Genomic DNA, 16,051 nt, shown 5'->3' with positions numbered 1-16,051 from the left:
GGCCATGCACTGGACATTTATACGGATTATATTTGAGATATAATATAAATGCCAACGAATTATGAATGTTTTAAAATATTATAAAGACCATCAAATACTGTAAATGTCAACGATTTAATTGATCAGCTATAACGTACATGAAATATATGGAATCTCAAACAAAAAATGACGTTATGACAGCGTAACTTCGATATCTTCGATTCAAATAGATTGCAGTTACTAGTAAATGTAAGGCAATGCAAATTATTTAACAAAGCAATGGATATTTTAATAGAATCTTACACTGTGGTATAAACTAAAATAATATTTGAGCTGTGAATGTGTATTTCTGTAATTTTTTTCAAACAATAAAAACAAAGAACTGCTACGTGTTATTATTACTTTGTCCCTTTGTGCATTAAAGACATTTGAACTTTTTGGCATGATATTCTTATTATATATTAAAATAAATGATAACCAAATTAACAGTTTTGTCATTATGAATAATAATGTTAAAAACCAGCATATGCAATTTTTCTGGAATATATTTATGGATACCACGTTTAGTGTGTGCTAAAAAGATACGGGATATTTTATACACGATTTCGTTTATTGCTTAAGGATAAATTGATCAATAAAATTTATGTAGTTCATTATGTAAAATGCAAATAAATTTTCATGGATTTTTATAAAGAGCAAGCACAATTAAAAAAAATTAAATCACTAAAAAATTTCGCAGATAAATAAAATGACGTCATTTAGAGGTGTATGAAGCCACGATTTCAGCGAATTAATATTCAACAATGATTATTAATATTTCTTTAATCTTATCCAAATTCATTGTATAAACTTCTAATTTATCTACAACGCGTTTGAGCTTCAATCGATATTGATAAAATCAGTCATCAAATATTATCTGTCTTCGCATCCACTATAAATAAATTCATGAATTTTTTTCAGTTGCACATTAGGCTTGCTACGTGTAGAGCACATACTAAAAATTCCACCTCATTTTTTCATTATTTAAAAAATGCCGCCAAATATCGTAGAACCTGCCTTTCCGTCCGATTCAACTCCAGTGCCATGTGCAACAAAATCTCAAAACGTGCCACCGCAACAAGGAGAAACTAATTATAATTTGTATATTTTTCAATCAACGCTAAATCTGCTAGCTCATCTTTTGATTGGTATTGTCGTCGGGATTTCTTTTCTGTTTTCGTTACGCAATGGTTTGCCTTTGGGACCTACACCGTTGCATATTATTCTCTGCGTGGTTGGGGTGAGTTTTCATAAACTTTCGTTACATTAATATTATAACAATAGTTATATTCCATCCATTGGTGTTTATTCTTTTGGTTGATATTATTGATTAGCGTTATTAAAAACATTAAAAAATTTCGCACCTCGAAAGCTTTTATTCTTTGCACAAGTTTTCTTAATAATAATTGACAATATTAAACAACATTAAGTGGGTACATTGTTTAAAAAATACCTTAGTAAACAACTAGCTATAGTTATAAGTAAAAATATTACAAATAAAACTTTTTTAAATATTTATTATGGAGCATTTTCCATTACAGCACCAATTACTCATGGCTGAATCCATTCTTAGTTTATCATCTGACAATGGATGGTCTCAAAAACTAAAACTGGTAGACAAGCGTCGTGCACATTGGATTCTTCAAATATTAGGTTCAGGAATCGCACTTGCTGGAAGTTTTATTAAGATCGTGGACAAACAAGTACATTGGAATACGTACCATGGACAATTTGGTAAATAAATAATATTTTTCTTTATAATATATCAAAGATTAACAATCAAAATTATGAAATCTCATAAATGATGATAAAAAAATTAATGAAAATTTTCAACTAAAGAACAGAGATCATCAGTAACGTTAGATATAGCTGCTATGTATTTTTCTAGTTAATTATAGATAAACAATCTATGCTTCTCAAAAATTATTTAATTTAAATTAGAAAGTCAGTTCCATTTTTAATAAAAGTTCTTAATATCACGCAACAACGTTTTGTTTTTAACATGCGTTATGTCTTTTTTTTTCAGCGCTGGTAGCAATGGTCTTCACAATCGCCAGTCTTGTCAATGGGTTAACATCGTTATACGCTTACGAATTTCGCAAGTTTTTAAACGGCACAATCTCAAAGCTGACACATATTTGTTTCGGAGTCGTCGCTTTTGCTGCGTCTAGCATCAGTCTCTGCTACGGTTTCGATAAGAACTTTTTCAAAGCTTGGGCAACCGAAGAATTTACGCATGCGATCATTGCCTTCACAGCGGCACTCACGTTCATTGTCATAATTAATCCTTGCATTACTTTCTTCTCAAAAGCTGTCACCGCAGTTAAAAAATAGACGTATTCTTAAAATGAAAGTGATACATGACATAATTCACTTTCAGATAACAAGTAGAAAGAAGAAAATTTTATGTCATTTGTTTATTAATAAAAAAGCTGATATTATTTTATATGAATAATTTAAACGGATTATATCAACGACATAAATTATCAGCTATAACGTACATTAAATAAATGGAATCTCAAACTATGACGTCATCACAGCGTATCTTCGATACAGCTAGATTGCAGTTACTAATTAAAGAAAACCAATGCAAAATACTTATCAAAGCAATGTAAATGTATATAAAATACAACACTATGTAATAAAGTAACAATATTTGAAATGTTGATGTGTATTTATTTTAATTTTTTCGTAGTAAAAATAAAGAACTGCTACGTATTATCATTTTTTCTCTATTTTATTTAAATTGTATTTAACCCTGCTGCGTTAAGAATATTATATATACACTTTGGGCAAAATATACTAATTTCAAAAAATATCTCAATATAATTAAGAATAATAAAAACAATTCTATTCATAATTAAAAAAGGACAGCATTTTTTTAAATTATTCCCTTAGTGGATCTTGGAATAACTTTCACCAAATTAAATATATAAAGCAACTATCATGAAAATTTTATTCGAAAACATATTTTAGTTAATTTTTTGTTCGCATATTTATTGCATACCATAGATATTGAAATAAATCAACACAATATTTTAAAAACAACTTTATTCATCGCCATTTACAGTACTATAATAATTAACATCATATTTCACGAGATTTTTTAACAGATATTTCAAAAAGATTATATGTAAACATAAAGGAGGGGATTTTGTGGTTCCAGAAAATATATGTTAATCGTGCGTTAAAATTGATATTTTCATACAAAATAAATCTCCTTAAATATTATCAGTATTTTAATAAAGATTAAAAAAGATATTTTTATGAAATTCCTTAACTAAATTAGAATGAATAAGCATTTTTATCTATTTTATCATTAGTGGTATAATTTCTTTAAACATAAATATGCAGAAAACATATATGTTTCCGTATGGAAAAAATAAGTTAGACTTGTCTTTATTTTTTGAATATTTCTATAATCTCACCAAATAGTTGGCACATACTGCTTTACCGGGATAATTTCCATGACCGGATACCCCTAATTAGGTAAAAAACTCCTATATACTTAGCTACATAGAGCACCGAACGAAGGACCGCTGGAGTCCTTAGGCTCCTGATTCCATGGAACAGCTACGTAGACAGATATTCTTGTCATGGTCGTTGGAAAATGCTTTTGGAAATCTATAGGGGAAGCCTAGGTCCAGCAGTGGATATCCCCTGAAACGACGATAATGAAAATGTACGACAAGCGCAGAGTAGGACGTTCACGCAAGGTAGTCGGATATCCCTGATACAGTCATTAGAATGTTAAGATGCTGGTTGCAAGCCGCTTCCAACAGGTCTTCTTGAGAATTTATATTTCCGCCAGAGGATGCCCTCCAGCTGAAATGATGATGATGATGATGTTTATGATATTTTTATTTTATATATTATTATCTTGTAGTCTAACGGTTTTTCTTTTTGCTAATGAATCCAATTACGAAAACTTTTCTATTGTACTTCATTTCAATAAAAACCTTGTGCACGTCTGTTAATAATGCATGCACTAATTTAAGATTCGGTATAATGTTTTTTGTCGTATATTTATACTTGTGTTATTGATGTGCCTTAAAGATAGAATAAAAAACGCTTAAACTATATTTTTATTAATAAAACTAAACTCTTAGCCAAAATTTACACGTAAACCAATAGAAAAGAAAGATATTCATAGGGTTATGTTTTACAGAATTATAAGACAACATTGCGGTCAAATTTTAAGTGAATTAAATGTAAACACGCTAAATATTTTTAACTCGTGGATAACGTTTTAATTTATGAGATCGGTTTTATAGATTTAATGTATCAAAAATCTTTCTTTCCGAGAGTAAAACATTTAAAGGAAATCATTTTGTTGATCGGAATGGAAAATATACTAAATATTACAAAATGCGCGTGCAAAGTTTTTAATTTACTATTTGGCATTGATATGTATATCAATATTGATAAGTAAACGTGTGCAAAGTCTGACGATTACGAAGTTAATTATTCATAGTCAAATTATTATTACCATATCTTTACTTTGATTAGATTAAAAAATTTCCTCGTGAACGTAGTAAGTGGATTTACAATAACGTAAGTTGTACTAATGCAGGTTATAAAGATCATGATGAAAGCTACTTCCTGGGAGGCCCAAGTCCTAAATGAATTCTTGTTATATCCATAACATAGACAAAGCGATGATAACGTAAAAGTCAATATTCCACATAATAAATGACTAGTTTTTGCAATCTTAATGGAACTGGTGCGTCCGTTTGATAAGAATGATATAACTCCATTGATAAAACTAAATCCGGTAAAAATAAGTGCCGCTAGAGCTGAAACAATAATTTTGGATTGAGTTAGGATTTTACACATTTATAATAAGTTTTTATCTTCGATTTTGATAGATTGTGACTGCAGAAGAGAGTGCCACATGTAAATCTCTGTCTACAGTAAGGTAATAACAACCAGTTAAGCCGTAATTGGGCCCTTTTGGACGTAATAGTAATGTATGCCTTTTAAAATATGATGATTAGCTCGTTTACATGGCACTTAAAAACGATGACTGCTTGCCTTCAGGTTCCGGAAGACGACGAATCAGGACATCAACTCATAAGGTGGATAGACGACCTTGTTAAAGTCATCGGAAGACAGCTAATGTAGGTCGCTTATAACCGGTTCATTGGAAAATCTATAGGAGAGGTCTATGTCCAGCAGTGAAAGTCGTACAGCTAATGTCTTATAGTATAACAGCATTTAACCCGTTACTTCATGGAACTAGGCAGTCTCCCAAATCACTAAAATAAAAATTATATTCTCTTCAGATACCTCTAGCTTAGTTATTGTGCAGGAATTGAAATTTGATCGCAATTGATTGGGATCACGCTAAAGGCAAGTCAAGCACGGTAAAATGGCCCGACTTTGAAACCGCATTTATTAATATCAACAGTATATCTGTATTACCAAGCCACAACCGGTAACAGAATGGAAAATAAAAATCACAAAATAACAGAAATTAAACAAACACTAAAACCATGTTTAATAAATATAACAAATTAAAATTATTTCTATTGAAAACCGAGAATAATAAACGTAGAAACATTATAGCTGATACTAATTAATCAATTTAGATATGAAAGTTTCTGATGCCCTGATGACCTACAAGCGCAGATATAACGTGAGTAACGAATGTTAAATATGTTGTGTTGATATATTATATAATATATTATATATTTGATATATTTGATAATTTTTTTAAACGATATGTTTTACAATTAAATTTTTCACATCTGTTTGCAGATAATCATCTTTTAAATCCACAGAATCCCACTGCGAGGCATGGGCCTCCCTCAAAGTTATCCAAGAGGAGGATATACCACAATCGTCTTGCTTTGCAAGGGGGTTGACACTCACAGTGTGGTATTACGCAGAGAACATTGCTGTCCATCCTCTGTAAATTTGTATGCACACACAAATTCACATTGCATTATTGCAGTGTGAATTATATAAGTCTCAAGTCAAGTCTCGGTCCTGTACCACTAGGCTACCACTGCCGATTGTAAATAGTATTTCAGTTAGAATTGCAATTATTCTTGTATTCCTTTAAGAATTACTTTCATATTTTACAATACATATATTGGGTCGCAAAAGGATATAGTGACAAAAATACTACGTGGTTTTCTTAAATGACTGTTTTTGTATCCGTCAAATTGTAATATATAACTAATTACAGTTTCACAGAATTGTTGATTTAATACAAACTTTATTAAGATAAGATGGCATGCTTTTTTTAAAAAATATGTACATGTGGCATCCTCGACAATGGACTGCTCTATTGCGGCCACGGCTTTAATCTATTGAGGAAATTAAGATTTATTAACACAAAAAACCCACCAGAGGTTGTTGTGGACATTTTTTTAGATCAGAGCAGGCTTGGAATCCTCGTAGCTTAAAGTCGAACTTCTATATAATTGAGCTCTTCTAACATTCTTCTCGTGACACACAAATGTCATCACTATAAATGATCTTTTATCAATAATAATAAATAATAATAATTAAATAATTGATAGTCGAATAGTCAACAAAATAAATATAAACCGAATTTTTAACACGTTTTGGTCAAAATTCAGTAGACTAGATTAGATTGAGTTTGTTTAGTTGATAGCCCAAATAGCACAGTCGGTAGAGCATTGAACTTTAACCCATTACCCCGGGTTCTTAAGAATAGGGCTAAACTATCTCCTGACCGTCGCAAGAGGCGACTAAAAGCTAGTCAGGTTCACGGGCTTTGAGGGTGAGGGCCTTCACCTTCCACTCTATGCTAACCCAAGGAGGGCAGTAGTCTTAAGTTGCTGTGGTACAGCAAGGATGCCGAGAAAAGATTTTCTTCGGGGTATCTTGGTACAATACTGAGTAGCATCTGAGAGTTCCGTAAAAGATCCGTCGTCTTCTCCAAAGGCATCGAGAACTACCATCTAGGGGTGCTAGTGGGTAATAATACCACTTATTCTTCCTCCAGAATATATTGTCTCCACCTCGAAGATTTCGAAGATACCGAAGATCTCCTCGACGAAATCTTGTCAAAGCACACGTCATTATAATAAATTTTCTATGCGTTATTTCGAATCTGAATAGCCGTATCAATTCCTTAACACAGCTCGGTGCAAATCGATTTTGTTGCATAATTGTGCGTCTTAGCTTGCCTATATACTACAAACGCCTATTTACAATACAATCTGCTTACTAACAAGCATAACGCTTATGTACCATTTACAAATATAAACATAATAAGAGATATACGGATATATTACAATTAAAACCAGGTTTTTGAAAGAACATGTTTTCCAAAGTTAGAACTATTTTTAAGATATACCTCTGTTAAAACTAGAATTAACAAATGCTCAAAATTAAACATCAGTTAAAACTAGTTCTTACTAGAAAAAATTCTTATTTTTTCCGAAGCGAGTGAGTTTTAATTGTTCCTACTAAGGTTGCGGCTCATCGTTCCTTATTTAACCATTCATCATCATCAATATTAAATATTCATTTATCAGTACTACAAATTGGGTAAATGGTATTCGTTTTGTACAATTTATAAAAAATCTGGCATTTCACCGCATATCACCAAAGCATCTTTTGGTATACAACTGCGAGCAGAGCTTGACTTTGATTGCCTTTAGACGTTATTGAGGATATGTGAAATGAAGATGATGTCGAAAATTTCTTATATAAAATAGATATTAAGGATGGTATGAGTGATGCAGAAAGTGAGCATGTAGCTAGTGTCAGGAGCCACAAAAAGACGAAGAAACTTCATCTAAGACAAGTTTAGAAGAGATAATAGCAGGATAAACTAATGAATATCACATTGGAACTCAAACATATACCACTTTACAGGCTTTATCCCATATATTACCACCAAATAACAAAGACTTGAAGTTGTAATAAAAGTAAAATGATTAATTATGGCATCTATAGATGGCACAACAAAGCTAAAAAAACAGACGAAGATATAAATAACATTAACTTGAGTTGCACTACACGTTCTATTAGTTAAAGCTATTTAAATGTGCTTTTCAGGACAAAATTCGACAAGTGCAAAGAAAAACTTTTGCTTGAAGACAATGTTCTGAAAACAGATTTAATTATGAAAATTGTTGCTAAGGATGCAGCCAAAGGAACAGAAAAATTATAGTTTCTTTTGTAACTCGAAATGTCCTCCTCAGTTTATCATGAAATAGAAAGTAAATACTCAACCATTTTAGTTTTAAGGTTTTGATAATTTTTGATTGTTATCTATTTTATGTTATCGAATGATCTTGAATAATGTTCTTTAAGTGTAAAAATAATTATCTTCTGAATCCTAAATTTGTTTAATAATTATTTTGAAAAACTGTGTTTTGTTTTAATCCCAAATGTTATATCTCTAGAACTGCTTTTATCTAAAGCTCGGAGTAATAACTAGTTTTATCCGAAAATAAATACATATCATAAAGAAAACGTAACAGATAAAAAAATCTAGTTTTGATTAGATATTTCTATTTTTAACAAATAAGTTTAGTGAAAATAAATTCTAGCTATTAAAAGGAATTAAAACGACAAAGTGGTTATAACTGTAACAGATGTACATACTCTTACCTAATTTACCGTGGATTGATGTAAAATGCACAGACTTTTCCAGAATCATAGTAACAGATCCAATAATGGCCAGTGTTGAACCTAAAATTTGTAAGACAACGTGAGCTCGCATACGTTGTAAAAAAGACATTTGCGACGTCCATCCATTATTTTTGTTCAGACAGAGTATTGCATGTGATATTAATAGTTGATACTGAAAAGAAAATCATTCTTTATTTCTTCTAATATTATTTGGGAAAAAATGAATATAACTGGAGCTGTAAAATTAATAAAAATATTTATTTTGCTAACATAATAGAAGATTATAAACCGAGAATCTCTATTTTTTATTTAAAAAAAAGTTATAAAATTAATAATGATAATTATTTTGATAAAATAATAGAAGATTATTAAATGAGAATCTCTATTTTTGATTAAAAAATGTTATATTATTTTTATTAATTTCTATTGATATAAATATTACAATAGAATTACTATTAAACTATTTTATAAATATATCACTAACTTTTTTGGGAAAATATTGGAGTAAACAATCGTATTGTTTACTCTAATATTTTACCAAAAAAATAAACAAAAAAAACCTTACCTGTTTTCTATTCAGAAAACAGGTAAGGATTTTTTACTTATAATTAAATAATAAAAAAGATAAAGCGGCATCTAACGTCTACTTATCTTTATAAGCTAGTTATAATTAGGAAAATGTTTACTTTTCCTAAAACAGATGGCGTGGAACTTAATTTTAATTAATAATTCAATTAAATTTTAAAAGATTTGCAATTGAGTTTCAAACGATAGCTTTTATTCTGTTTTATCTATTATGTATTATTTGGAGTATTCGCTCTTTATTCTAAGATAACCATTGATGAATTTAAGATAAGGTAAACAAAATGAATAACCATGCATAGTCTTTCATATGCGATTCATTTACCTACAGTATGTTTCTTAATGCAGGCTTATAATAATCATCTGTAGCTTGAATGTTGTTGTACCATATATTTATATTTATTTGAAGTCTTACAGAACTACTTCAAGGCTTATTTTAATTAAGCACAAAGTCTTAAAAAATAAGACATTTCTTCCTTTATACTAAATCATCAAGATATTTCTAGAACTTTTGCTGAGTAAAGGTCAGCCGGACTTTACGAAATTCCACGCGCAAGGGTGGATGAGACGACGCTCATTAAGTTCGCGAAACAGGCGAGGGACAGCTGATATTTATATAAAGCTTCAGTTTGTAAGATGTACAGTTTGGTTGATAAAATTTCAGCTGAATAGAGATCGCTTTCAATCGGGTCTTTTCGAAATCACAGGGGGTTTTTACTGCGTAAATAACCCAAGTATTTAATGTTTTGATAAATTTAGTCCGACAACTTACTCAATAGTGATACAAATTAATATCCTCGAAGTATTAAACAAGCTACTACAACGTAGAATTTTTAGTGTTGGACAGTAGTAAGGCTTATGAATACGAGCATGGTAATGAAGGTTTAATAACAGGGAGTTTAATTTCTTTGTAATCATTGAATTTCACTGTGCCAGCTGTTGGATAAAGGCCTCCTCTATACCTCCTCCTTCCTCTATCCTAACAGTACCGATTGAAAGCGGCCTACATCCAGTGGCTTCCAAGGACTTTATAAAGATCGTTAGTCGACCTTATTTCTTTATATTAAATTTGAGTTTTTATTTGGTTTAATGAAAGATACAAAAAGACAACAACGCAAAACCATCATTATTAAAAAATATAATATAAACTCTTACAACAAAATATATATTTATATTTTGTTGAAATATAAATATATATTTTGTTTTTTTTTTTTAATATAAATAATATTTTGAAATATAAATAATATTTATATTTTGTTTCATAAAAAAACAGTTTTTTATTCAACTATTCAATACCTTCCTACGCTTATTTTTTGTTGGCTACAAATTTTAAAACACCAACTATTTGACGAGCGAATAGACTTACCCCAATAACACTTAATCCAACATGTAAGTGAAAAGCACTAACAGGCGTCGAATTAAAAGCGAACCATAGCGCCACAAACACGTTTGCACCAATCATCATATGAGCTACCGACTTGAAACATATTATTAACCACGCGTACATTATAGAATAATTTACATGTATTTTACACATTTGTTGTACATTTTGAACAGGCTCACAAGAGTTCAGAAGGCTGTCACTATTCGTATTCATGGCTAAAGTTAAATTAATGTCATAATCATAGCAATAATACACGAGAAAACATGTTGCACTCTGGTATAGTACACTGATAAGAAATTTCAAATCTCTATAGATCGCGAGTATTATATTTACCGAGTCAAAGATAATGTTAATGCTCTGCACTACTAGAGTTAACCTCTTTCATTGTTATGAATAACATCAATTCATTGTTATTATTACTACTTCTATACACTAACAATACCTTCCTTATTACTCAAGTTCCAGTCCTGAGTAAGAATTAAATAGTTACAAGTTTAAATAGAAATTGTTAATTCTTCCTCTATTTATGTTATTATCGTTTTCATTAGCAAAATAAATATTATAACAGACGCGATTTTCACTAATTTTGTTAATGTTTATACTGGCAAATATTATTAATCGACTTCCTCCAGTAGCACGCGAAGCGAAGATGTTTATAGCTCCACAACCAGCGCAGATAAGATTTCCCGCGCATTCGTGACAGCTGATGACAGAGTATCTGTATTGCAAAAACGCATTTATTTAATTGTGACTAAAGGTATTGTTACTTAAAATCATTAAAAAAAACCTTTTTAACGTTAAAAATGTAACTTTCAATAGTGAGGTCGAAGGAATTAAAACACCATTTTAGAAAATGATGTTTATACCCCACTTATCTCAATTTATGTTAATAGCTATTTAGTCATTCCTATTTTATAATGTTATTGCTATTGATATTTATATCACGGTACATTATAACAATGTAATTCATCATCATCATCATCATTTTAGCCATGGAAAGTCCACTGTAAAATATGACTGGTTTGAAGCGACCTGCATCCACTGTCTTTCGTCGACCTTAAAAACGACGTGAGTCCCAACTTGTGGTTGGTTGTTCTACGTTGTGCGTGCTGGTCTGTGGTCACTCCAGAACCTTAACGGCCTCAACGCTATGTGGCCACAGCCACTGCAACTTATTAATTCATTGTGCACACTGCCTGATTTCGTTACATTCATTGTTCACCTTATACCAGATTCGATGTCATAGAGAAATCTCCGGCATGTTCTCTCCGTTATGTTATGTTAAAGTGTTATAGTTATTCCATTTAGAAACAACGATTACATGGATACTGTCGAATGTGAAATAAGATGCCAAATCTTTATAACATACTCTATTACGAGTATATAAAAATATTTTATTGAGAATTGTTAGTGAATGATACGGATTAGATAATCAGATATAATTTTATCAAACTATTTTCAATGCAATCTAAAATTTCCCTATGTCAATATGTAGAGGGAAATATTACACTGCTGATAAACGACGATGATAACTTTTTTTTAAAACAACAAACAAATGTAATAAGTACAAATCCTAACGCTACGAATATTATATTCGCAACGCGGTATATAATCGACGTTATTATTGACATATTCTTACAGTAAATCAACCCTAACCTATATATTTTAAAAAGATTTAAAGACTGAACTGTTAGTTAAATTTAAATCTTTCGTGTCTAATTTAATAATTGATCTTAAACTGAATTAAACAAAAAACACATATATTCGAAAACTGGATTTATTTTTTATATAAACGTCTGAAAGAACTTATGGTTACAACAGCTGAGTATACACTGCAAAATATAACTAAGTAACTGATTACACTTGGCACCGGAGCCCATTTTTCCATACACGGCATGTATAAACCTAATATAAAACACATTGACGAAGAAATAAAACCACCAACTGCAGACATTATATGGATATTCTTCATAAATCCGACAAACATTCCTTTTCCGTTGGAACAAATTCCGACGATCGCACTCAGTACAACTAAAAATCCTGCGATAATACCTGCATCAAAATGTGTATATTTTAAATACTTAATAATGCAACTACTTACTTTGTCTCTATTTTTGAGAACCCCTACAATGTCTTTAAACAAGTAAAACGGGATATTGAACAAATGTAGACACGCCACGATTATCTATTGCAGTGATAACTTTCAAATTGCAGAGCTACACCGTGACGAAAAATTATCTACCTTATCAAATATTATAGTTAAAAATCTTAAGTGTATGAAGTAGTCAAAAAACAACTAACCTAAAAACCCGTGCAAACCTTTTTCTGTGATTAAATTTCTTTCAAAAATTATTGCTATGGTACCAAGCATACAGCAAATGAGGCCAAACGTTTCCACAAACACGTGTTCAAATTTCTTATCTCCTACGTTCATTGGCATTGAAGGTCCATTTAAACTGTTCAGGCCCAACATCCCTACAGGTATGCATAATTGAAACTGTAACGAAATAAGTTTTTAAACAGTTTTCTTTAATTTAAAGAAATTTAGAAAAAGAATGGTTTTCACTTTGAGCCTCATTGAAAAGTTCACAGTCGCTCAATAAGGCTAAGGAAATCATGGAGATGGCTTTACAGGATTTACTACTAGATAAAATCAGGGATGAAGAGATCCGTCCGAAGAACCAAAGTAATCGATACTGTCCAGCGGATTGGACAGTTGAACTTACATAAGGAAAGCTACGTTGCGCGCGGAATAGGTAACCGCTGGAGTCTTATAGATCTAGAGTGCAGTATACGACTTCCAAAAAGGTAGGCAGACGACCTAGTTAAGGTTGTCGAAACACTTTCAACTCGTTTTCTTGGATGTCAGGGAGAAGCCACTGTCCGGCAGTGGATGACTGCTGAAATGATGATGACGACGAAAAGTTTTAAATCATTACTAACCCCAACTGTACATAAAAATATATGGACGTTAGTCAGAAATTCTGATTTAAAACTCAAAACGTAGAACAGTACAAACATATTAGTTATTCCAATCATTATTTGAGAAAGGGTTATAAAAGCAGCGGCCCATCTTTTCCGCATATATACTCTCTTAGGAGAATCCACTAAAATAATTTTTACTTTTCCTACAAACTCTCGTATACGATCATTTTTATTAATTGAACTATCTTGACTATCACTCACACTACTCATTCTAAAATAATTAGATGGACCTGACAAGGAAACAGTGCAAATTTAGTATAACAAATTGGATAAAAAGGAAAGCGCAGTGACATTTGATATTGACATCTATATTAAGTCAAATAATCCTTATTTGAATTACAGATATAGTTAATATTTACATTCCTGTATATTTTATTAAATTTAGACTTGTGATTGACAACTCTGGATCACACATGGTACCTAAGTTATCGATGCCGCTGAAAAATAGTATTTATTGATTTTAAAAAAAATAAATGTAACACGCAAGATAAAAAGTTCATAACTAAGAAAAGTTGCAATTGCAACAGCTCTTCTATAAAATTTAACAAACTTAAAATAGGTTTTGAAACGAATTAAAATGCTATCCCATTAATTACAGAAAGGGTATCATAAAGTATTAACAGAAGAAATTAATTCAATTCACAAAGCAATTATCTTTAGTCACGACGTCTAGAAATTCATGACTCTTTTTATCGCATAAATCAGAAGAGGTAGACAAGGGAATTTACATAGAACCTTCACGGTCAATGATAAGTATCTATGTATACTTAAATTATATGTGTTATGTTTGCTAAATATAAGTTTTGAAATCAAGCCATTAATTTTGAATTTCACTAACTAGTACGAACAGCTCTAGCCGAATATTAATATTTTTCCAATTTTAGAATAAAAAAGCTGAGACTTCACCTCATCGAAATCTAGGCAGATAACAATATTAGGGAAAAAACATTATGAGAATCAAAGTGTTTCTAAGGATCTCTTACTAAAAAGCTAAAGCATTGCTTGATAAAGACATGAACACTGCGTGTTGCGGTCGACGGCTGACCTCAAAGTTTAAAAGCCTGTATTCAAAATCATGTTATATATCATAAATAAATTTAATAAAATTTCGAAGCATATTTTTGGTTACCTTTAATTTCACAGTACATGAAACGAAACTCATGTAATTTTAAATGTACTGTTTGTAACGGAACATGTAATTGTAGACCTTCAACGTTTGATTCACCGCTTAAACTCGTATGAGACGCTTTTTCTCTTAGGGGTATTTAATTATATGAATGCATATAAATGGGAATAAAGGTATTTTAAAATATAACGTGTTATCATTTTTTATTAACAATTTAAATTCTAAAGTTTTAAATTAAAATTTATATTTAAATATTAAAACTGTCTACAAACTTTGACACTTTCACACGGGGTTTGATATTCTTTTATAAAGTCGTCGTTTAATAATAAAACGGTTGTGCCACGTTTGTAAATTTTAACCAATAAAGTATTTTACAGTGTGAATTCGAACACAATTTGTGCTTCGTTTATTTAGCGGCGGCGGTTTAGATTTACTGTGAAATCTGACGCAGCTCTAGCGACAATAAAGCACTGTCATTTAAACGGACGACATCAGCTTCCATTGCGGTTAATACTGCACGAGAGAGTTACGCCGCAGTAATCTACAGTTCAAGCAGCGTATTCTGCATTATTGCTTTCTGCACTTCAAGTAAGGCCCATCTTGAGCTCAAGAAATTTTAATATCCAATATTGAAACTTGTTGCAGTTTATTCAGGAAGTATGGTACTAGGCTAATATTTTTATAATTTTCTCACAGTCGCTTTCAATAATCTATGAATTTGAAAGGAAAATATGGCCATGGCCACGAATTCGTATGAACGTAGAGTTTAAAAGCTTTTCAAATCAATATAAATTTAAAATGTATAAAATCGTCATTTATCTAATAAAGTTACGACAGCTAATACGACAGCTTTGAGAAATCAGTATCAGTCTTGGTGGAACAATTCCGATGAGACTACAAAAGGGCTAGCTATATCTACATCCACAAAATCATTACAAACATGTAGTAAATATTTAAGCGACAAAAAAAATTCTTATGTAACTCGATCGTAGATTTAACTTAAAAATACTAACTCTTGTTATACATAGAATTTTTCAAAAATGCAAGAGTTTTGGCTTATGTTATTCATATATTCACATAATACTGGTACACACAGTAGAACTAATTTATAAATTATATAATAAAGTACATTTGCTCACCTTGTGAATATACCAGTGGAGAGCACGCAAAGAATGTTTGTAGAGAACGAGCTGCATGAATTCCTAAAGAGACAAATTACTCGAGTGCAGTGGTGACCTATTTCAATAGTTCTGCCAGCGTATGCATTTATATACTTCCATGTTTCTATTATATGGGAATAGCTTCTCCTGAAATATGTAACAGGCTTATATAATTAC

At 30.9% G+C, this 16,051-nt stretch overlaps 2 protein-coding genes across 2 annotated transcripts; one reads left to right on the top strand and one right to left on the bottom strand.

Annotated features, from left to right (window-relative positions):
- The first annotated feature begins 943 nt into the window (after positions 1–943).
- Positions 944–2,681, top strand: LOC137930355 (transmembrane reductase CYB561D2-like). Its single transcript, XM_068773598.1, has 3 exons — positions 944–1,258; positions 1,560–1,752; positions 2,045–2,681. Exons 1-3 carry the CDS (start codon positions 1,010–1,012, stop codon positions 2,350–2,352), a joined length of 750 nt encoding a protein of 249 aa, XP_068629699.1. The 5' UTR covers positions 944–1,009; the 3' UTR covers positions 2,353–2,681.
- Positions 2,682–4,362: 1,681 nt separating this feature from the next.
- Positions 4,363–10,855, bottom strand: LOC137931460 (uncharacterized). The gene is made up of 3 exons (XM_068774842.1): positions 10,586–10,855; positions 8,617–8,809; positions 4,363–4,814 (listed from the first exon to the last, which is right to left on the bottom strand). Exons 1-3 carry the CDS (start codon positions 10,814–10,816, stop codon positions 4,504–4,506), a joined length of 735 nt encoding a protein of 244 aa, XP_068630943.1. The 5' UTR covers positions 10,817–10,855; the 3' UTR covers positions 4,363–4,503.
- Between the last annotated feature and the right edge of the window lie 5,196 nt (positions 10,856–16,051).

The sequence above is a fragment of the Battus philenor genome, unplaced genomic scaffold (genome assembly GCF_028537555.1).
Source record: "Battus philenor isolate CCGP_79_NKW_IND1 unplaced genomic scaffold, ilBatPhil1.0.hap1 SCAF_11, whole genome shotgun sequence".
Taxonomy (NCBI): domain Eukaryota; kingdom Metazoa; phylum Arthropoda; class Insecta; order Lepidoptera; family Papilionidae; genus Battus; species Battus philenor.
This window is presented reverse-complemented; position numbering and strand designations above follow the sequence as displayed.

Bases quoted from the DNA above. Each gene is read 5' to 3' on its own strand.
- LOC137931460 (XM_068774842.1), bottom strand. From the start codon at position 10,816: ATGAATACGAATAGTGACAGCCTTCTGAACTCTTGTGAGCCTGTTCAA. The intron at 8,810-10,585 runs GTAAGTCTATTC...TTTTCTTTTCAG, and splicing joins TTGGATTAAGTGTTATTGGG to TATCAACTATTAATATCACA. The intron at 4,815-8,616 runs GTAAGAGTATGT...TTATTGTTTCAG, and splicing joins ATCAATCCACGGTAAATTAG to CTCTAGCGGCACTTATTTTT.
- LOC137930355 (XM_068773598.1), top strand. From the start codon at position 1,010: ATGCCGCCAAATATCGTAGAACCTGCCTTTCCGTCCGATTCAACTCCA. The intron at 1,259-1,559 runs GTGAGTTTTCAT...TTTCCATTACAG, and splicing joins TTATTCTCTGCGTGGTTGGG to CACCAATTACTCATGGCTGA. The intron at 1,753-2,044 runs GTAAATAAATAA...TTTTTTTTTCAG, and splicing joins TACGTACCATGGACAATTTG to CGCTGGTAGCAATGGTCTTC.